General features: G+C 43.7%; 1 protein-coding gene across 3 annotated transcripts; it reads left to right on the forward strand.

The window, feature by feature from the left end:
- Positions 1 to 4831: 4831 nt before the first annotated feature.
- On the forward strand, positions 4832 to 19184 carry LYG1 (lysozyme g1). 3 transcript variants are annotated; one of them, XM_043917725.1, is made up of 6 exons: positions 4832 to 4907; positions 9419 to 9485; positions 14346 to 14450; positions 15323 to 15516; positions 18601 to 18733; positions 18936 to 19184. In XM_043917725.1, the coding sequence occupies exons 2-6, from the start codon at positions 9443 to 9445 to the stop codon at positions 19052 to 19054; spliced, it is 594 nt and encodes a 197-aa protein (XP_043773660.1). In that variant the 5' UTR covers positions 4832 to 4907; positions 9419 to 9442; the 3' UTR covers positions 19055 to 19184. The 3 variants fall into 3 exon arrangements, with proteins under 3 accessions (XP_043773660.1, XP_043773661.1, XP_043773659.1); XM_043917726.1 differs by lacking the exon at positions 4832 to 4907 and adding an exon at positions 5413 to 5466; XM_043917724.1 differs by lacking the exon at positions 4832 to 4907 and adding an exon at positions 8849 to 8973.
- The last annotated feature ends 3026 nt before the right edge of the window (positions 19185 to 22210 follow it).

A 22210-nucleotide genomic window follows, 5' to 3' on the forward strand; every position in this document is an offset into this window, starting at 1 on the left:
CAGTGGTTGGCACATTGCAGGTACTAAGTAAATACTCATTTAATGGAGGAACAGAAATACTTTGAAAGGGATATTGTTGTTACTTGCTTCCTGGAATTGCTTTTCTCTATAACCCGCCTAGGCATTTTTTTATTTGCCTTGCTTTTGTAGTTTTTTTGTTGTTGTTGTTAACACAAGGTCAATATTTTATTTCACTCTTATCGGAGAAAAGGCATCATATGAATATAAATAGAAAATGCACAAAAGTGCCTATGTCAGGTTCATAATTCAAATGCCAAATTATTCTTTTTCTTTACATAAACTAGAAGTAATCAGAACAAATTAAAGGTCCAGCCTTCATTCATAGGCAATCTCTCTAATGCTTTCAGGCAAAAAAAATTTTCTGGTCCATGTAATAGAAGTTTTTGACAATTGAGAAGTATTTTTCTTGGAGATTTTATTATGTATAAGAGGAAAGCCAATAAAATATGTGTTTACATGTCTGAATTTATATAGGTACTCACATGTTTGTAAACTGGTATTAAATCATTGCTCTTAACACACAAGGGGACTTCATAACTTAGGGATGTGTCAAGCCAAAGATTTTAAAAGTAGGCTTGCAAAATAGAAGATTTTCCCCCAGAGAAAAACAAGCACAGAAGAACTTCTCAATGAACTGGAGTTTGACTACTAAGAACAAGACAATTCTCTGACTCCTAGAGCTGGCAGGAGGCTTCTTGTGAGCAAGATTGATCAAAATACCTCTCTTCTGCCAGCAATCACTGACAAGAAAAGCAGTTAGGTTTCAAATTGTCCTTGCAGCAACCAGCAGCATATTTAGACATGATACCTTTTCCCATACGACAGGTTTTGGTAGTCAAATTTTTCTTAGACTGAAATTTCAATCATAGCTTTCCTTCACATTGACTTCATTGAAAACTGGAAGATATGGACTTTTGAAATGAGAGTATAGACCTTTCTTTCTGAGCATGGCATCCTACACTGTGAAAAGAAATGGGAAAAAAATCATCCATAAATTCTGTGTTCAATGTGTGAAAAAAGCTTGCATAGATTTTATTGTTCCTGGTGTTTTGACTAGTCTTTGATAAAGAACAGACTTCCCCAGTGGCTCAATGATAAAGAATCCACCTGCAATGCAGGAGACGCAGGAGATGCAGGTTCAATCCCTGGGTCAGGAAGATCCCCTGGAGGAGGGCATGACAATCCACTTCAATATTCTTGCCTGAAGAATCTCATGGACAGAGGAGCCTCACAGGCTACAGTCCATGGGGTCTAAAAGAGTCGGACATGACTGAAGAAACTGGGCATGCATGCATGCATGGAAGAGCAATAATAAGGCTTATATGACCATAGGATCTCTTCAAATGAATGCAAAGATTCTACAGGTGCACATGAGATCAGATCAGTTTCTTCCTTGTTCTTAGAAAAGCAAAAAAGATCCTTCCAGGATATGGAAACAGGAAAACCGTCTTCAGCCTACCCACAGAATGAGTATGCCACACCCAGTATCCATGGGGTACATTCTGTGAGACTGTACCCCAAGCGTGTGTCTGACACCAGCCTCAGGGGAGGGCAAGAAGAGCTGCCAAGGGACTTCCCTTGTGGTCCAGTGGCTAAGACTCGGGTCAGGGAACTAGATCCCGCATGCTGAAGCTAAGAGTTTGCAAGCTGCAACAAGGATTGAAGATCCAAGACACAGCTCAGCCAAATAAATAAACATAAATATTTAAAAAGAAGAAGAAAAAAAAAAAAAGAAGAAGAATCGAATGCCACCTGGAGCAGCATCTAGGGCAAAACAGGTTTGGCTCTTAGCCTAAACCTGGGTTCCAAGCTCCGCCCCTCCATTTGTTCCCTAATGGACACAGAGCCCCTAACACCTAAAGCCCTGAGAATTTCCTCAGTGATGAGAACCATAAAGTTGTCTTTTGTTATTTTAATGAAAGACTCCAAGGATGGGGGCTGGTTGCCAGGGAATCAATCAAGTGATCAGAGGATTGGAACTTCCAATCCCACTGAGGGGAGAGGGGCTGAAGATTGAGTTCAGTCACCAATAATCAGTGATTTAATCAATCCTGCCTCTGCAATGAAGCCATCATAAAACCCAGGAGAGGAGTCGTAGAGCTTCTGGGCTGGTGAGCATGTGGAGTTCAGGGAGAGGGTTCCCAGCACAACGGGAGCTCTGCATCCCTTCCCCAGCCCTTGTCCTAGGGCATCTTATCCATAGGGCTGTTCCTAAGTTACACCTTTTATAACAAACTGATGATCTTGTAAGTAAAAAGTTCTCGAGTTCTATGACCCTTCTAGCAAATTAATGGAACCCAAGGAGAGGGCATTGGCACCTCTGATCTACAGCAACATGTCAGAAGTCCAGATGCACCCTGAACTTACAACTGGCTTCTGAACTTGGAAGTGGGAGCAGAAGGCAGTCTTATAGGACTTAGACCTTAATCTGTGGGATCTGATTTCCAGGTAGATAGTATCAGAATTGAGTTAAATTGTAAGACTCAGCTGGTGTCACAGAACTACTTGAATGGAACAAAACTCACACAGTGGAATTGGTGTCAGAATTATAGAAGTGTGGCAGGGAATATCTTGAGCTGTTTCTATTTAGTCTCACTTAAGAGCAAGTTCAACAAGCTATTTTTTCAATACTTCCTCCAGCTTCCCCACTGGGTGTCCACCTGGTCTTTGAAGGGAAGATTGTCCATAGAGACTTGCTGAAGACTGAACAACGCCTGAGGGCATTAGTGGGCATCATTTATGTGGAGCTGTTGCCAGGCAACATGCAGGCTGCCAACCAGGGGAGAGCCTTTCAGGATGCTGATATGCGCCTTCAGCACTGGGTTAAATGGGCCCTGGGGATATGATGCCTTCACAGATGAGCCCAAGGCTTTTCCAAATTTCCACACATTCTAATGAATTTGAGTTGTGATGGGTGTGTGCTAGACCTTGGTAGACAAAGTAAAGAGAGAGGATTCTATGGTTTGGTAGGGATATGGTTTATAATAGGGTATATTGTTTATCTCCTTTTTTTAAAAAAGTTTTTTCTTGATGTGGGCCATTTTTAAAGTCTTTATTGAATTTATTACAATATCGCTTCTGTCTTACGTTTTGGAATTTTTGGCCACGAGGCATGTGGGATCTCAGCTCCCTGATCAGGATTGAAATTGCACTTCTTGCATTGGAAAGTGAAGTATTAACCCCTGGATCACTAGGGAAGTCCCTATTTATCTGCTTTTCATGCCAACTCTGCCAACAACAGAGAGATCAGCGTTCTCACACCCTCTCCACAAATGTGAAAATCAGGAACTCTTGGTCTCTGGGTCTAGATGCTTGCTCAGAAGACCTTGCCCTCTTGTAGCCCCACCGTCTCTGCCCCAGGGAGAGAACCAGGAAATCCCAGTTTCCAAAGTCTGGGTCATAGATAGAGTCAGTGACTTCCCCAAGTCATAAATATCCATTGGTTCTTTTATTCATTTCAGCAACATCTGCCAAATACCTCTTAGGTGCCATTTAGATAATATAGGAAAAAAGACCCAGGCTTTGCTCTCAACTTGTTTTCAGGCTGAAATATCCTCCAGGCAAAATGGAACCCAAGATAGGATGTGGGGTTGGAGACTGGATCTGAACCTGGGTGAGACTGGAGGAACTCTTTCTGCGTTGACTGATTCAGCAAGTATTTACTGAATACACACTCACAATGTGCCATACTCTGATCTGGAATCTGAGGATTCAGTCATGAATGAAGCTGCCAAGTTCACTGCCCTCATGGAGCCAACATTCCAGTTGTGGCAGAGTAGGGGGCTGGGGAAAAGGCAGGGGATGCAAAAGAGACAGATCAGCAAGTCAGCCAATGAGCAAGCCGCTTATTCCATGGGTTGAGCATCTCATAGGTGCTGGGCAGGGTGTTAGGTGCTGGGGTTGTAAAGACTAAGGAGACGCTGATCCGGTCCCCAAGGGTGTTTCCCTCAAAGGGAGGGGCCTGTCATAGGCGCAGAGCAAACAGTGAGGGTGTTTGGTGGCAATCAAGCCATTCAGTAGAAATAGGGCATAGGGTATGGCGATGCAGGAGGCGCCCTCTTTTAATTACGAAATTCATCCCTTGGGCAATCTGGGGCAAAGAGTCTTTCCTTGAAACTTCATATAAACCCTCTCGAAGTATTTATTGGGGTAGACATTTAGGAACAAACTGTAAGTATCGGATGAGTACAAAAGAGCATCATTCAACCTAAGGCGTGGCTCTTGTTGCCTAAAATACACACCAAAAATAAGAGCTTCTAATACTACAAATTCAATTCAATTTGTCCCTCCCTTTCTTCCTTCTTCCCTTCCTTACTTCCTTCTCTTACCTGACCCCATTCCCAGAAATTGGTGAAAATAAAAACAAGTGTAGGATCTGAAGGGGCTTTCCCAATAGCTCAGCAGTAAAGCATCCACCTGCAATGCAGGAGACATGAGAGGCATGGGTTCAAACCCCGGGTTGGGAAGATCTCCCGGAGAAGGAAAGGCAACCCACTCCAGTATTCTTGCCTGGAGAATTCCGTGGACAGAGGAGCCTGGTGGGCTATAGTCCATAGGGTCACAAAAGAATCAGACATACTGAGCACCCACACAGTAGGACCTGAAAGTGTCAAAGTGAATAGAACTAGGATCTGCCCTCTTAGGTGTGGTCAGGAACTAATTGATTACTGTTTACAAAATGTCAGAACATTCCTGAATAAAAGGCCCTATATAAGTTCAAAGTCTTTATAATTATTTTGATGATTACTATAATTTGTAAGACTTAGCCATAACTCTCTTCTCAAGAGGATGAAGTCAACACTTTTTGAAAGAGGAAGCAGGCCAGGGACTCTATATAAGCGGAGATGGGCTGATGGGTTCTAGGAACAAGAGCTTACTGAAGACAGGTGAGTGGTGGAACCCTGCTCAGGCCTATTTTGTATGAAAAATTGATAAACTGATAATGATTGTGAGTCTGCTGCTAAGTAAATAAGAAAAGTTGGAGTCAGAGAAAACTCAAGAAGCTTGCAAGGAAAACCCAAGTTGTAAAAGATTATATAGATGATAGAATGATTTTTTAAATAATGCTTAGACGTGTTTAGACTTCTTTTAATTAAAAATGTATTAACAGTTAGTTTTGGATTTGTTGTTGTTTAGTTGCTAAGTTCTGTCCAACTCTTTTGCGACCCCATGGACTATAGTCCACCAGGATTTTCTGTCCATGGGATCTCCCAGGCAAGAATACTGGAGTGGGGTGCCATTTCCTACTCCAGGGGATCTTTACAGACCAGAGATCAAACCTGCATCTCCTGTATTGGCAGGCGGATTCTTTACTGCTGAGCCACCAGGGAAGGGACCATGGGCAAGAGAAAAAAATGGAGAACAGGAATATGTGTGCATTTAACAGGAACTGTGATGGGCCAAATGGGATGTCTTCTTTTGTGAATTCAAGGCCAAAAGACAGAGGTATTTGCATTTTTCCAGATGTAACCCCACCCACCTTAAGTGAGGCTGCTATATCAAACTCCTGTCTTCTCTGGAGGCTGTGAAATATTGAAGGCCAAGAAGTCTAACAGCATAAACTTGACAGTGTCCAAGAGTCAAAGACTGGACAGGCTTCAAGAGTTTTGGGTGGAAGAGAGACCACAGTCTATTGGACTTGATTGTTATTCAGAATAGGATATTCCTTAAGACTTCCCTGGTGGTCCAGTGGTTAAGACTTCATGCTTCCACTGCAGGTGAAGTGGATTTGACCCCTGTTTGGGGAACTAAGATCCTGCATGCTGTGTGGTGTAGCAAAAAAAAAAAAAAAAAGAATGGGCTATTCCTGGGAAAATCCTCAGCACTGGGAGAGAAACTTCCTGGAGTTCTCAACTCTGGAAATCCCAGATAGGCAAAATGAGGAAAGCAAACACAAGGGCCAAAGGGATAGAAAGAACTCCCTCCTAGATTTCTATCGACCAGGAAAGGATTTGCCTGCAGAGAGTGGAGAGAAGAGCTTGAACCTTCCAGGTTGGTTCCTTGCTCAGCAGTCCAAATTCACTAAATACATATTTTCACAGAGCATGCGAAAATGCAACTCTGCAAAAAGTGAGCTTAGAAGGCGGCTTGTGTTTGACTCAAGAAAACGTGATCCTAATGGCAGAAACATTCTCTATGTGTGACTGTCATTGCTGTTATTTTAATTTTAAGGCCTATTGGTGCATAGCAGTCTGTGGGAGTGTGCAAGGAGGGAGAGAAAGGGAGGAGATGGTATCAGTACAGATGCTGCTATCAGCAGAAAGGCCTGTCAGTCCACACGGGCAAGAGACCTGAGTCAGCATTAAAGCCAGGGTCAGGGTGTACAGAGAAGTTCTCAATCTCTCCAGGACCAAATGGGGTGGGGCACGATGGGGCAGGGCCACCTCTGTCTCCCAGCACCTTAGAATGTTAACATGGCACTTTTTCCAGACAAGTTGGAAGGCCCCAAAGACTGGGGATGCCTGTGGTTCAAGATTTATGGGGACATCTGGGAGAACATTTGTGGAAAACAGATGGGGGCTCTCTGGTGAGAGAAGTGCAAAGACCTTTATTTCCACTTTTCCAAGAAACGTTGCTTAACTGAGGAGGAAATGGTCTATGATGCCTTACAGATCCAAACCTGCTTTAAGGATTACAAAGTGCTCAGTGGAGGGAGGGTGAGGGGAGGCCACCAGGACCTAAACTAGCTCCCAGGGGTGTTGAGGTTGTCAGTTTCCAGGGCACTCCCCAGTTTGACACCCCCATGCTGTCTGTCACTGTTTTGCTCTCAGGAAGGGAGCAGAGGGTTGCCATGCTTGGCATCACAACTGCCCGGACACTTTGATAGTGGTTCCAAGTGGTGGAAGCCACAGGGTATGACCAGATCAGTCCTGGGTGACCTGTGGACAGTCCTCACATACACTCCAGCGACGCCTCAACACTCTTTTCTGAACATGGACCACTTTTTGGCACCTGGAAAGTTGGGTCACAGAGTTCGGGTTGCCCACTATGCTGAGTTGACATCTTACTGTCACTTCTTGCTCCTTCCTGATATAATTGGAACAAAAAAAGAAGAAAGTGACTCTGTGTTCCTAAGTCACTGGCATGTGTGTTTACATAGTCTCTTTGCATTCAAGAGTGTACTCAACACAGACATTTAGTTCCATGCTTGGAAAATGAGACAAGCTTTCATATTGCAATAAAAGCTAAGTTCTTCTACTTTGGTTTCCAAGAAGTATTTTTGCTCCTTGGAAAAGCAGTAAAAAGAGCAAAATACTCTGGCTTTAGCAACTGGATGCAAGCAGTGCTTTTTTCTGATGTGTCCTTTCCAGAAAGCCAGTGAGAAGCCTCTGTAAAGATGCACTTTCATGAAACTCTGAGCTTTTCCTGCACCTACAGGACTCTTTATTCTTTCTCCTGGGCCAGAGTGTCCTCTTTTTTGCAGTGCTGGGGGCTCAGTGGCTGATTCCTGGCAGGTGACTGAATCTGAGAGTTCCTGCAGACACAGCTAAGATTCCAAGTTCCTGTATGTTTCTGGTGTTTTGGACTGAGCACGACATTTTCTGCTCAGCTAAGGGAAATCAAATAGACCGTCTCGATTTTGTAGGGAAGAAAAATGAAAAGCATGGCTTTTGTTTGTTCCAATAACTTTCTTAATACCTCTTCTTCATCTTGGGACATATTCTCATCCCAGGTGTTTAGAAGGAACCGCCCAAAAGACTAACTTTCAAACAAAAAAAGATGAAAAGAGCATTACAAAAGTGCTGAGTACGTATTTATACTCACACTCTACTTGGAATGATAGTAATAAATCAAAATGATGGTAGCCAAGCTCAGCTGACCAAGGGAGATGATGGGAGGAGCTTGCAGTGGGAGGGGTTGGTGGAAAGTGGAGGCTTTGGGGCAGGTGGCTGGCTCTTTAGGCATTCCCTGGGGTCAACAACAAGTTGTCCTGGGTGGCATTTGTGTATTCATTCAGTAGCTACTAGGGGAACCAGGGCTCTTTATACATGAGGAAGATGATTAGAATAATGGTTGGGATGAGAATGAACTTGAGAGCAAGTGCTTAATGGTGATCAGTTGTCTGATCTCCTGTCTGCCAAGCCCACTATGAATTCAATCCTGGACCCTGACCACGACCTGACTTCATGGGGGTTTAACTTTACTGGCGGAAATAGCCTGCTTATTGGTATCCCCAGGCTCTGGCCCAGGTCTGTTCTTGCCTAGGCAGAGGGAGAACAGGGAACATGGCTCAAGGTGACCAAAGGGGTCTGAGATGCCCAGGCTAGGGGCTTAGAGGAGTGGGAATGTCTTCCAGCTTCTTCTTTTTTATTTTTTAATTAGAGGATAATTACTTTACAATATTATGATGGCTTTTGCCATCCATCAACATGAATCAGCCATAGGTATACATATGCCCTTCCCTCTTGAACATCCCTTCCACCTTCCTTTGCATCCCACCCACCTAGGTTGTTACAGAGCACTGGTTTTGGGTTCCCTGAATCATACAATGAATTCCCACTGGCTATCTATTTTACATATGGTAATGCATATGTTTCAATGCTATTCTCTCAAATCATCCCACCCTCCCCTTCTTCCACTGTTTCTAAAAGTCTGTTCTTTCTGTGTCTCCTTTGCTGCCCTGAAAGTAGGATCATCAGTACTATCTTTCTAGAGTCCATATATGTGCATTAACATAAAATATTTGTTTTTCTCTTTCTGACTTTTTCACTCTGTATAATAGGTTCTAGGTTCACCCACCTCATCAGAACTGACTCAAATAAGATTCCATCATGTATATGTACCACATCTTCTTTATCCATTCATCTGTCGATGGACATCTAGGTTGCTTCCATGTCCTAGTTATTGTAAATAGTGCTGCAATGAACAGCCAGATCCTTCTTAAAGCAAAGACAATGGCAAGGCACTGAGGAAAGTGTAACCCTTCCTCTAACTTAAGGAAAAGGACCCCAAGTAAGTGAAACACTAATATAAAATTCTCCTTTTGGTAACTATATTTTGATAATGAGGAGGCTACTAGGACAAGGCAGAAGCATCAGAAATTTCCTTTTCAAGATCTGTGGTCAGGTCAGCATGTTTCTCCATGTTGAGAATCAGAGTATCTTGGTTTCTTGAAAGAATCAAGTATTGAAAGTATTCTGTAGCCTGACAGTATCTTGAGTCTCTGTGGGCTGAGCAGGAGCCTCATCACTTTTAATTAAAAGGACAGATGGAGCACATGTCCCAGTTCAATTTATTTCATTCTGACTCCAATAATTAATTTTCTTATTCAGACATAGGGACACTGAAGGGACACTTCATTCTTCTCACATCTTTCCATAGAAACAGTACATAGTGTTATCATGACAATTGATATTTTCACATCTTCAAGCTAATTTCTATTTAAAAATCATTTCAGGATCTGTGGAGCCAAGTCATCGATATGTCTGTGCTGTGGCTGCTTCTGGGCCTCCTTGTCCTTACAGGTGAGTGTGCTCCATTTCCCCAAATGACCTTGGAGATGGGAAAGATAAGCATGGGAATACAGTGGTGTTTCTGATACTTAAAACTGCAGTGGGGAAAAAAAACGGCAGTTTTTTTCCCCAAGCTGTTCAACAAATCCTGGGGTTGGTAACAGCCATCCGCAGTCTCTTCCCAGATGCCTCACAAAAGGAGGGAGTTCTCCAGAATGAGGGGTGGGCTTACAGCAGCACTGCTTGAGGCCAGACTTTAAATCTATACCATTGAACAATGCTCACTGTTCCTCTATAAAAATTCTTTCACCAAAAGTACTTACTGAATTTGTTAATAGGCCATATATTTCTACAGAAGGATAAGGTGATTTACCACTGTAAAACTAACGTAATTCAACAGAAAACTAGCATTTTGGGGATCAAGGAGATGTGACTCAGTTAACCACTGAGGCTGACATTGTTGCCCTGCTTGAATTTCAGATTTGGTCCTAAGGTTCCTTGCAACTGGGGCAAAGAGGAAAAGGTCATGTTTTTTGACAAAGAAAAAGAGGAAGCATAGTGTCTTAAGAGAAGCAAATTTTTTTCCTGGATCTAAAATTTAAAAATTTCTCAAATGGGGCCAGCTTTACATTTATTCCTTTCTTTCTTGACCCACCAATTCAAGAAGTATTTTTTCAAAAATTTTACAAGGAATTTTGGGACCACAAGAAACTAGGGAAGAGGAGATAGATGGTGGAATAGAAGGATGTGAGCTCACCTCTTCTTACGGAAACACCAAAATCACAACTAATTGCTGAACAAGCATCAACAAAAAATGCTAGAACCTATCAAAAAATATATCCTACATCCAAAGACAAAGAAGGAACCTCAATGCGATGGTGGGGGGGGGCACAATCTGATAAAATCAAATCCCATACACACCAGGTGCGTGACCCATAAGCTGGAAAATAATCATGCCACCAAAGTTCTCTCACCCGGAATGAAAATTCTGAGCCCCTGTCAGGGTCTCCAGCTTGGTGGTCTGGCAATGGGAGGAGGAACCCCTGATGAATTTGCCTTTGAATGTCAGTGGGGTTTGACCTCAGGAATTCCATAGGACTGGGGTAACTGAAACTCCACTCTTGGAGGGTGTACATAAGGTCTCGTGCACACCAGGAATCAGGGTAAAATGCAGTGACCTCATCAGAGATGGGGTCAGACTTACTTGCTAGTATTGGATGGTCTCTTGTGGAGGTAGAGGGAGTGGCTCACTGAGAAGACAAGGATACTAGCAGCTGCAGTTCTTGGCATGAGCCCTCTTGGAGGCCACCATTTTCCCACCAAGACCTGGCCCCACCCAACAGCTGGTAGGCTCCAATTCTGGGAGGCCTCAGGCCAAACAACCAACAGAGTGGGAACACAGCCCCACCCATCAGCAGATGGCTGCTTAGAGCTGTCCTGAGCACACAGCTGTCCGACAAACTATACTCGTTGACACATCCCTGTCCACCACCAGAAGGACAAGACCCAATTCCACTCACCAGTGGTCAGGTTCCAGTTCCTCCCACCAGGAAGCCTGCACAAGCCTCTTAGCTTCATCCACCAGGGGGCAGACAGCAAGAACTACACTCCTGCAGCCTACAAATCAGAAACTGCAATCACAGAAAGTTAGACAAAATTAAACAGCAGAGGAGTATGTTCCAGATGAAGGAACAAGATAAAACCCCAGAAGAACAACTGAAGTGGAGTGAAGTGGAAACAGGCAATCTACCTGAAAAAGGATTCACAGTAATAATAAGAAAGATGACCCAAGACCTTAGAAAAACAATGGCAGCACAGATCAAGAAGATACAAGAAATGTTTAATAAAGACCTAGAAGAAATAAAGAGCAAACAGAGGTGAACAATACAATAACTGAAATGAAAAATACACTAGAAGGAATCAATAGCAGAATAAATGAGGCAGAAGAACAGATAAGTGAGCTGGAAGACAGAACAGTGGAAATCACTGGTGCAGAACAGAATAAAGAAAAAAGAATGAAAAGAAATGAGAACTGTCTAAGAGATCTCTGTGAAAACATTTAATGCACCAACATTCACATTATTGGGGTCCTAAAAAGAGAAGAGAGAGCAAGAGAAAGGACCTGAGAAAATATTTAAAGAGATAAAAGCTGAAAACTTTCCTAACATGGGAAAGGAAACAGTAACCCAAGTCCAGAAATAGCAGAGTCTATGGAGGAATATGCTGCTGACATATAGTAATCAAACTGACAAAAATTAAAGACAAAGAAAAAATACTAAAAGCAATAAGAGAATAGTAACAAATAATATATAAGGGAACTCGCATAAGATTATCAGCTGATTTCTCAGCAGAAACTCTGCAGGCTAGAAAGGCATGATATATTTAAAGTGATGAAAGGGAAGAAACTACAACCAAGAATACTCTACCCAGCAAGGCTCTCATTCAGATCAAACAAAGAAATCAAAAGCTTTACAGACAAGAGAATTTGGCACCATCAGACCAACTTGGCAACACATCTTAAAAGAACTTCTCTAGGTGGAGAAGAGAAGGCCACAACTAGAAAAAAAAATTACAAACGGAAAAGCTCACCTGTAAAGGCAAACATACAGTAAAGGTAGGAAATCATCTGTACACAAATACGATATCAGAACCAGCAAGTGTGAGAAAAGGAGTGCACAAATGCAGGATATTGGAAATGCATCTGAAATTAGAAGACAGCAACTTAAAACAATCTTGTTTATATACTGCTAAATCAAAATCTCATGGTAACTGCAAACCAGAAATCTACAGTAGGTACACACACAAAAAAGAAAAAGGAATCTAAACACAACACTAAAGTTAGTCAAAAAAATCACAGCAGAAGAGAACAAAAGAGGAAGGGAACAAAAAGGAGCTACAAAGACAAATCCAAAACAATTAACAAAATGGTAGTAAGAACATGGTGATGGTGGTGATTCAGTAGCTAAGTCGTGTCCAACTCTTGCAACCACATCGACTGCAGCCCGCCAGGCTCCTCTGTCCATGTGATTCTCCAGGCAAGAATACTGGAGTGAGTCACCATTTCCTTCTCCAGGGGATCTTCCTGACCCAGGATCGAACCCACAGACAAGCATCTCCTGCATTACAAGTGGATTATTTTATCACTGAGCCACCAGAGAAGCCCTACGTATTGATAGTTACGTTTAACATAAATAGATTAAATGCTCCAACCAAAAGACACAGACTGGGTGAATGAATACAAACACAAGATCCGTACAGATGTTATCTACAAGTGACCCATTTCAGATCTAGGAAAACATACAGACTGAAACTGAGAAGATGGAAAAGGTATTCCATGCAAATGAAAATCAAAAGAAAGCTGGAGTAGCAATATTCACGTCAGACAAAATAGACTTTAAAATAAAGACTGTTACAAGAGAAACAAAAGGAACTTTGGGGAGCATATAATGTGACTAGGAAGAGGCTACAGGGCAAGGAATAATGAGTAACACAACCAACTACTATTAAGGGTATTTGTCACCAATTATAAAGATAAAAGTGCACTGATTAAAAAATAAACAAGAAAATGTTGGCTTATTTAATTTTTAGTACACTCATAAAACATCAAGTCATTTCATTTCCTCATTTCTCTTAGGTTACTCATTGAAAGTTTTTAAAGTAGTATTTATTCTAAAATACCTGTATTTTCAGATGTCAACCCCATGAAGCTCTTAATAAGAAATCGGAACTTTAAAATGCATTTACATAAACCTACAGCGGGTTTCCCAGGTGGTGCTAGTGGTAAAGAACCCTTCAGCCAATGCAGGAGACAAAAGAGACACAGGTTCAGTCCCTGGGTTGGGAAGATCCCCTGGAGGAAGATCTTCAAGCCACCCCAGTATTCTTGCCTGGAGAATCCCATGGACAGAGGAGCCTGGCAGGCTACAGTCCATGGGGTTGCAAAGAGTCGGACATGACTGAGCGACTTAGCACACAAACCTACAGTACACAGATATACTTCCCAAAATCTGTATATCATGGAAATTTGATGACATAATCCAATTTAGTCAAAGATGAAATAAACAAAAAAAGAGTAATCTAATGCAAAGTTCTTACAAGCTGATAGCAGTGAGATGATTCTGTCAAGGGGCAGTCTCCTGCTCTCTGTAGGTAACTTGTTGCTCGCTCATGTGCCCTCCTGATGTGAACTATAAATTCTAGGGAATGCTCACCCCTCCAGTGGCTGGAATGGGAGTTAGAGAGAGAGACGGAAGGGCACAGAGAGAAAGGGAAGAGGGCAGAGGAAGCCTGGTGCAGAGACCTGGTCCCAGACCTCACAATGTATCCTCCCCTCTTTGCTGTCTTTGGCTCCCACCTAGAAGTGTGCCCTAGAGCAGGGGAAGCCAACTCTGAGTCCAGTTTACCAGCTGTGCCTTCACTTTGACCCTGGTTGAGATCTCAGGGAGATCAGGCTTCATACTATGTGTTTCTCCAGAGCAAGCACAAGTATCTCACCAGACTACAGAGTTAGGAGTATGAAGGAGAAGCTCTGAGGGTTCACCTAAGACATGAGATGAGGACTAGCTTATAGGGAACACAGGATCTCTGCTTTGATTCCAAGACACCTACCCAACAGCACTGTTCAGCTCCAGAGGTTTGCAAGGATTATAACTCCAACTGTTCCTGAAGTCCATGGAAGAAGAGGTGAGACACTAGTTTCTGTAATCACTTGGTCGCCATACTATAAATTTCAGAATGCTTTCCATGGCTGAGTGATTTCCACTGTCACTGATTTTTGTTTGGTTATTTTTATTAATATCACTTTGTAATGGACAGAAGTAGGATCAGAACTCCTAGTTCAGTGTCTCAGACTGACACTTGCTCCATTTGTAGGTTCATCGGAAAGCAGCAGTTGGGGATGCTATGGAGACATCCGGACCCTCCACACCCCTGGGGCATCTTGTGGCATCGGAAGGCGTCAAGGCCTGAGCTACTGCGGTATTCATCATCTTTCTGTCCACCCTGCCTTCCTCTTATTCTTCCTCTTTCTCTCAGAAGGTGACTCCTTTCAGCAAGGATGTCTTCCACAGGACTCTGACGCTTCCCTCAGGAGGCCACCCTATGCCCCTCTGTCCTTTCCCACAGTTTTGATCCTTTCAGCATATCCTTCAGGTCCCCGCTGCCTCCCACAGCCCCACCTGGTGGAGTGGTGAAGAGGGTACTAGATGTGGGGTCCCCAGAGCTTGTCTGAGTGTCTTGGTTCTGGGGCTTCAGCAAATCACCCAGTTCTCCTGAGTGTCCCCTGGAAGTATAGCACCTACTGTAAGGTGGATGAGAATGCTTGTGAAACCAGTAAAGTGGACTAGCCAGGTAAACTAGTACTGATCTTCATTTTGTCATTTCTCATTACTTCATAAAAGTTTGAGCTCACATGCTTTCTGGGTGTCATTTTTAGGGTAGAAAAGCGGGCAGGGGTGAGCATACCTGTCAGGGAAACTCTCTGAGGACTCCTTGAAGGGTTGGAAGAACTTTTCTCTCGCATTCTGTGTGTGTGGGAGCTGGTTTTCCTGGGTCCCTCTGGGATGCTCAGGGGCCAGTGGTGCATGTGTCTGTGGAATTTCCCAGGTGGGCAGAGCAGTCCAGCCGAGGAGCACAAACGGCACGTCTCCGGGCATGGTGACTCCACTTCAGAGAAAGAGAATTACAACTTCGGGGCTAGGAACGGCCATCAGAGATTTCAGACAAAAACTTGGACTTCTCAGTCCTAGACCACTGCCCGAGTCCCTGGAGTGTATTTTCTCTCCCCTCTTGAGTTCCTGTTTCAGCACAAATCACCTCAACCTGCCTCCTTCCTTCTATGTTTGCGGTAGGAGTTCGTGCTTCTGAAAGGCTGGCTGAAATAGACATGCCGTCCCTCCTGAGATATCGGCCTGTCATGCGTACTGTTGGCCAGAAGTACTGCGTGGACCCTGCTGTGATCGCTGGTGTCTTGTCCAGGCAGTCTCATGGCAGCAACGTCCTGGCCAATGTGGACGGTGTGGGTGATGGAGTCAAGGTGGTACAGGTAACCTGCCATCAGTCATTATATCTCATATGTCACTTCACCCAAGGGGTTCCTTCACATTTGTTAATTTTTTAAGAAAATATTTATTTATGTTTATTTATTTGGCTGTGCTGGGTCTTAGTTGCAGCATGCGGGATCTAGTTCCCTGACCAGGGATTGAATCTGCGTTCCTTGCATTGGGAGCATGGAGTTTAAGCCACTGGATCACCAGGGAATTCAACGTTCAAAAAGCTCAGCATTCAAAAAACTAAGATCATGGTATCTGGTCCCATCACTTCATGGCAAATAGATGGGGAAGCAATGGAAACAGTGACAGACTTTATTCCCTTGGGCTGCAAAATCAATGCCATGAAATTAAAAGATGCTTGCTCCTTGAAAGAAAAGCTATGACAAACCTAGATGGCATATTAAAAAGCAGAGGTGTCACTATACTGACAAAGGTCTATATAGTCAAAGCTATGGTTTTTCCAGTAATCATGTATGGATGTGAGAGTTGGACCATAAAGAATACAGAGTGCCAAAGAGTTGATGCTTTCAAACTCTGGTGCTGGAGAAGACTCTTGAGAGTCCCTTGGATAGCAAGGAGATCAAACCAGTCATTCCTAAAGGAAATTAACCCTGACCTAGATGCCCATCAGCAGACGAATGGATAAGGAAGCTGTGGTACATATACACCATGGAATATTACTCAGCCATTAAAAAGAATTCATTTGAATCAGTTCTAATGAGATGGATGAAACTGGAGCCCATTATACAGAGTGAAGTAAGCCAGAAAGATAAAGAGCATTACAGCATACTAACACATATATATGGAATTTAGAAAGATGGTAATGATAACCCTATATGCAAAACAAAAAAGAGACACAGATGTACAGAACAGACTTTTGAACTCTGTGGGAGAAGGCGAGGGTGGGATGTTTCAAGAGAACAGCATCGAAACATGTATATTATCTATGGTGAAACAGATCACCAGCTCAGGTTGGATGCATGAGACAAGTGCTCGGGCCTGGAGCACTGGGAAGACCCAGAGGGATTGGGTAGAGAGGGAGGTGGGAGGGGGGATCGGGATGGGGAATACATGTAAATCCATGGCTGATTCATGTCAGTGTATGACAAAACCCACTACAGTATTGTAGGGTGGTTAGCTTCCAACTGATAAAAATAAATGAAAAAAAAAAAAAGAAATTAACCCTGAATATTCAATGGGACTCCCCTGTAGCTCAGGTGGTAAAGAATCTGCCTGCAATGCAGGAGACCTGGGTTTGATCCCTCGATCAGGAAGATTCCCTGGAGAAGGAAATGGCAGCCTGCTCCAGTATTCTTCCCTGGAGAAGTCCACGGACAGAGGAGCCTGGTGGGCTACAGTCCATGGGTCCGCAAAGAGTCAGACACGACTGAGTGACTAACACACACATTTATTGGAAGGACTGATGCTGAAGCTGGAGCTCCAATACTTTGGCCACCTAATTTGAAGAACCAACTCATTGGGAAAGACTGATGCTGGGAAAGACTGAGGAGAGGAGGAGGAGGGGGCGGCAGAGGATGAGATGGTTGGATGGTATCACTGACTCAATGGACATGAGTTTGAGCAGGCTCTGGGACATGGTGAAGGAGAGGAAAGCCTGGTGTGCTGCTTCATGGGGTCACAAAGACTTAGCGACTGAACAACAAGATCACCAGGGAAGTCCTCCCCTCTTTTTATTTCCTTGACACGTATTGTTGCTGATGGCTTCCCTGGAGCACAGTTTCACAGAATACAGAGTGAAAGGTGCTCCCTGGAGCTGGAAGAGCCCAGCCCTGCCTGAGAGATGGAACCAGCACTTCTGCCTTGCTTAGAGTCACAGTTTCTTCAACCATACCCTATTCTGGATTTCCAATAAGGTGATGGTACAGGAGAGAGATCACAGACTGAGTTCTTGCTCTGTTGTGTTGTAACCATGTGACCTTGGATAAATCACTTACTCTCCCTGGCTCTCAGTTTCCTCATTGACAAAATGCAATCTCAGAGAGTCATTATGAAGATTCAGTGAAACAGTGTGAAAAAATAGTTGATATTTGGTGGATTCTCAACAAATATTGAATTTGTCTTTCCCTTGTCTTCTGTCTACACAATTCTTAGTTGTGAAGATCGATTTCATTTTCGTGCTAACTCTGACCAGTATCACTCACAACCAGATAGAACCTTTCAGGGAACTGTTAACTGTTAAATTAACTCTGTGCTGGGGAAACTGGGATGGCAAAGATGACAATGAGGCTTTTTCCTTTGTATTTCACATTATTGTAGTTGTTGAGAAACCTTTAAGTATTGCAGTCATAATTTAAACTTTTAGGAAAACATATTCCTCAATGACCTTTAAACAGGCTCCCCAAAGTATGTGACACTTGACAATTTAGAAGTACTTTCAAATACTTTATCTTCTTTTGATCTGAAGACTCACCCGGATGGTGTTGGAGGGAGTCAGGGAAGACAAGTCATCCATCCTTTACAAGTTAGCAAGTGGATTTGTGAGGACAGAGTCATTGCTGCAAAGTCACCTGACAGCTGGAAAATGCAGAACTGGGACCGAGGACAACATTAGTGATGTTATCACCAGCGCCATTTCTCCTGCCCTGTTCTGCCTTCTTTCTAAAATCTCATTCTTGGGGAAAAGATGAGCCATCTCTTTTGAAGATGAAGAAATAACTCCCCGGAGTCAGACATTTCTCCTACGTATGGTGAGACGCACATGGTGTCTAAGAAAAGTCAGAAATAGCTTCAGACGTTCAGATTATCTGGAAGAAGAGTTAACGAGTACAGATAAAAAAGCCCCTTTCTAACCTGTTGTGGGGGTGGAGGTGGGTTGTGTTTGCAGCATGAGAGGAGGGCATCAGACTGGTCCCTACACTGTGTCACCTCTGGTTTCCAGCTGTGTCCATCACCATTACCCTGAAGCCCTTGCCCACACTTGTAGCTTTATTATTTACCCTTGGGGAGATTGAAGGTGGCAATGGTTCTGCCAAAGGAGGAGGAGAGAAAAAGAAGGGAAATGAAAAAGTAGCCTTGATCCCAGGAAGCTGCGAGACCCACTGCCTCTCTCCCTGCAGGACCCTGGTCTTTATGCTCCCACATCCTGGATCAGTGAGGCCCAGGTTTCCCGAGTGACTGAAGTCCTGACTGTGAGAATCAAAGAAATCCAGAGGAGGTTCCCAACCTGGACCCCTGACCAGTACTTGAGAGGTGCGTGTTCCCCATGGGTCGGTTTCCCAGCGTGAAATCAACAGAAATGCTATGTAATATGTTGCATCCAATTCCCCCAAACCTCAGTTGCCTCCTGAAAAGCAACTCAGAAAGTTAACTGCTGTTAACTAAATTAACTGCTGAGCACCCTGCCACAGTGAGGGGCTGTGGGGTCAGCATTAACCAACGTCACAAATTCTAGGTGGACTCTGTGCCTACACGGGAGGTGCTGGCTACATCCGAAGCAGCCAGGACCTGAGCTGTGACTTCTGCAACGATGTCCTTGCACGAGCCAAGTACTTCAAGAGACAAGGCTTCTAAAACTTCAGGTCAAACCCAAGATCCCTATCATGCAGCCGGCCTCAGCCATTACACAAATAAAAGTAGCCAATGAGGCCAATAACTGTGAATCTGAGTTTGCCTGAATGTCATCAAAATAACGTGAATCACATTAAAGAATTATTACGTGCATTTTGTAGTCTGATGTGTGTGTGAATAAACGGCTGTGTCTCTTTAAAGGTATTTCTATTGGGCTTCCCAGGTGGCTCAGTGGGAAAGAACTACCTGCCAAGAATCTCCTGCCAAGACACAGGAGACATGGGTTCGGTCCTTGGGTTGGGAAGATCCCCTGAAGAAGGAAATGGCAATCTACTCTAGTATTCTTGCTTGGGAATTCTCATGGACAGAGGAGCCTGGCGGGCTACGGTCCATGGGGTTGCAAAGAGTTGCACATAACTGAGCATATACACGTGCACATACATGTGTATATGCGTGAGTTGTCATGTGGATTTCCATGAAATGCTTCCTGTACCTCATTGGCTTGCATTGCTGGATTAGGAAATAAAAATACTAGATCCCAGTTAAATTTGAATTCCAGATAAATAAGTTTTTTTTAGTCCAAGTCCCATGCAATATTTGGAACACAACCTAGGCAGTGTACTAAAAAGCAAAGACATCACTTTGTCCAGAAAGGTCCATATAGTCAAGGCTATGGTCTTTCCAGTAGTCATGTATGGATGTGAGAATTGAACCATAAAGAAGGCAGAGAGCCAATCACCAAAGAATTGATGCTTTCAAACTGTGGTACTAGAGAAGAATCTTGAGAGTCCTTTGGACAGCAAGGAGATCCAACAAGTCCATCCTAAAGGAAATCAGTCCTGAGTGTTCACTAAAAGGACTGATGCTGAAGCTGAAACTCCAGTACTTTGGTCACCTGATGTGAAGAGCTGATTCATTGGAAAAGACCCTGATGCTGGGAAAGATTGAAGGCAAAAGGAGAAGAGGGCAACAGAGGGTGAGATGGTTGAATGGCATCACCGATTCAATAGACATGAACTTGGGCAAACTCCAGGAGATGGTGAGGGACAGGAAGGCCTGGGATGCTGCAGTCCATGAGGTCACAAAGAGTTGGACATGAGTTGGTGACTGAACAACAGTCTTCTATCTGAAATTCAAATATAACCGGAAATTTGGTTATTGTGTCTGGCAACCCTATCACTGATTTCTTTTAAAAAATTCATAGTTTCAAATTTTTATTGAAAACTTTTAATGAGAAAAAGGGTAAGAGGGTGGCCAGACCTATCTGCTGGGGGAAGTTTTGAAACAGTAGGGAAGGTGGCAAGGCACAACCTTTAAAAAAAATAACATAGTCATTGAGGATATAACAAAAACTAGTTAGAACCAACTAGATCCAAGAGTGTGAACATGTTACTTCCGGTACACCCTGATACTGGGAAAAATTGAAGGCAAAAGGAGAAGGGAGCAGCAGAGGATGAGATGGTTAGATAGCGTCACTAACTAATGGACACGAATTTCAGCAAACTCTGGGAGATAGTGCAGGACAGAGGAACCTGGCATGCCGCAGTTCATGGGGGCACGAAGAGTCACATATGACTTAGTGACCGAACAACAAAGCCCCTGAGTCTCAGCATATGCCCATTCAAATATATTAGCTCAATGACACACCCCCAGGTACCATGACAGTTCGGAGGTCCACCGTAAAAGGCCAAAAAGTGGGCAGTGGCCCAATTCCTAGAAATCTTTGCCTCTTCTCCAAAATAGTTGTTATAATCCTCTCATTCATTACCCTGTGAAATTACACAGCCCATAAAAGCTGACCACCCCCTATTTCAGGGCCTCTCACTTTCTGAGATGGCCCATAGTCTGTCTGTGGGGTGTTTCTCCCCAGGCTGCTCTCCCTTCCTGAGACAACCCCATGCACTGGGTGGCTCTCACTTTTTGATACAGTTTGCATTCTGTTTATGGAATATGTATCTCTCTAAATTAATCCACTTCTTAACTACCACCTCATCTCTCAATGAATTCTTTCTGTGATGAGACATAAAGAGCCTGACCTTCATTAAGTCCTGAGACCAGGTGTGTGATCTCAATTATTGGGTAGGCCAAAAAGTTTGTTGGGCTTTTTCCTTTACATTTTGTGGAAAAACCCAAATGAACTTTTTTGGGCAACTCAATAAAAACAGTGGGTTCAAGGCCCAATCTCTGATGTGCAGTTTCAATTTCACTTTTAAACTTTGCAGCATTATCTTAACCCCAGGTCTTTCTGACATGTAAGTTCACCTCTTCCTCTCCTCCCCTGGACCACAGAGTCTTCTACATCCAGTTTCCCCAACTCAGTTGAGCTCTCCCCTTGTTTGGGGCACCAGACAGTGATTCCTCAGACTTCCCCCATGGCTCAGCAGTAAAGAATCCGCCTGCAAGGTAGGAGCCGCAGGAGATCCGGGTTCAACCCTTGGTCAGGAAGATTCCCTGGAGGAGGACATGGCAACCCACTCTAGTATTCTTGCTTGGAGAATCCTGTGGACAGAGTAGCCTGGCGGGCTACAGTCCATGGGGTCGTGAAGAGTCAGACACGACTGAAGCAATGTAGCACACACATATAGTGATTCCTCAGTTGGAGCTGCCCTCAAGGACTCTGACAACACCCTCACTGCTAAATTAAGTCTCATGCTTGCACGCTATAAAACTATCTATCAACACTTTACAGAGGGTCTTTCTAGAACAACTGTCATCACTTCAAGCAAAAATATATTTTTTAAAACAACAACTTTGTCTTAGCATGTATGAAGCACTGTATTAGAGGTTCTGCCCTTAGGAACTGTTCAATCACACAGCTGAGTTGAGAATAGCAGCCAGCCACACGTGCACCCAAGGTACAGATGCAGGGCAGACACGGGGTGATTGTGTGAGTGCTTACCTTCTGTGCTGAAGGGAACGCAGAAGCTACTCGTGGCCATCAGTGTCCTTGAACTCCTCCAGGGCTACGGCCTTCTTGTCTCCCAGCCCTCTGCCTTTCAAGACCAGTCTGAAGCCTGAATCCAGTGAAGGGGTTCTCACTCGGGACAAGAAGACTGAGAAGCCCTAAGGAACACAGCTTTGAAGATTTCCATTTCCTTGGCACTAGGGAGGCAAACTGGGAGGCATTGGTTGCAAGCCCAGATGGGAATCAGTTGGGTG

The sequence above is a fragment of the Cervus elaphus genome, chromosome 11 (genome assembly GCF_910594005.1).
Source record: "Cervus elaphus chromosome 11, mCerEla1.1, whole genome shotgun sequence".
Classification (NCBI taxonomy): Eukaryota; Metazoa; Chordata; class Mammalia; order Artiodactyla; family Cervidae; genus Cervus; species Cervus elaphus.

Bases quoted from the DNA above. Each gene is read 5' to 3' on its own strand.
- LYG1 (XM_043917725.1), top strand. From the start codon at position 9,443: ATGTCTGTGCTGTGGCTGCTTCTGGGCCTCCTTGTCCTTACAG. The intron at 9,486-14,345 runs GTGAGTGTGCTC...CTCCATTTGTAG, and splicing joins GGGCCTCCTTGTCCTTACAG to GTTCATCGGAAAGCAGCAGT. The intron at 18,734-18,935 runs GTGCGTGTTCCC...CACAAATTCTAG, and splicing joins CCCTGACCAGTACTTGAGAG to GTGGACTCTGTGCCTACACG.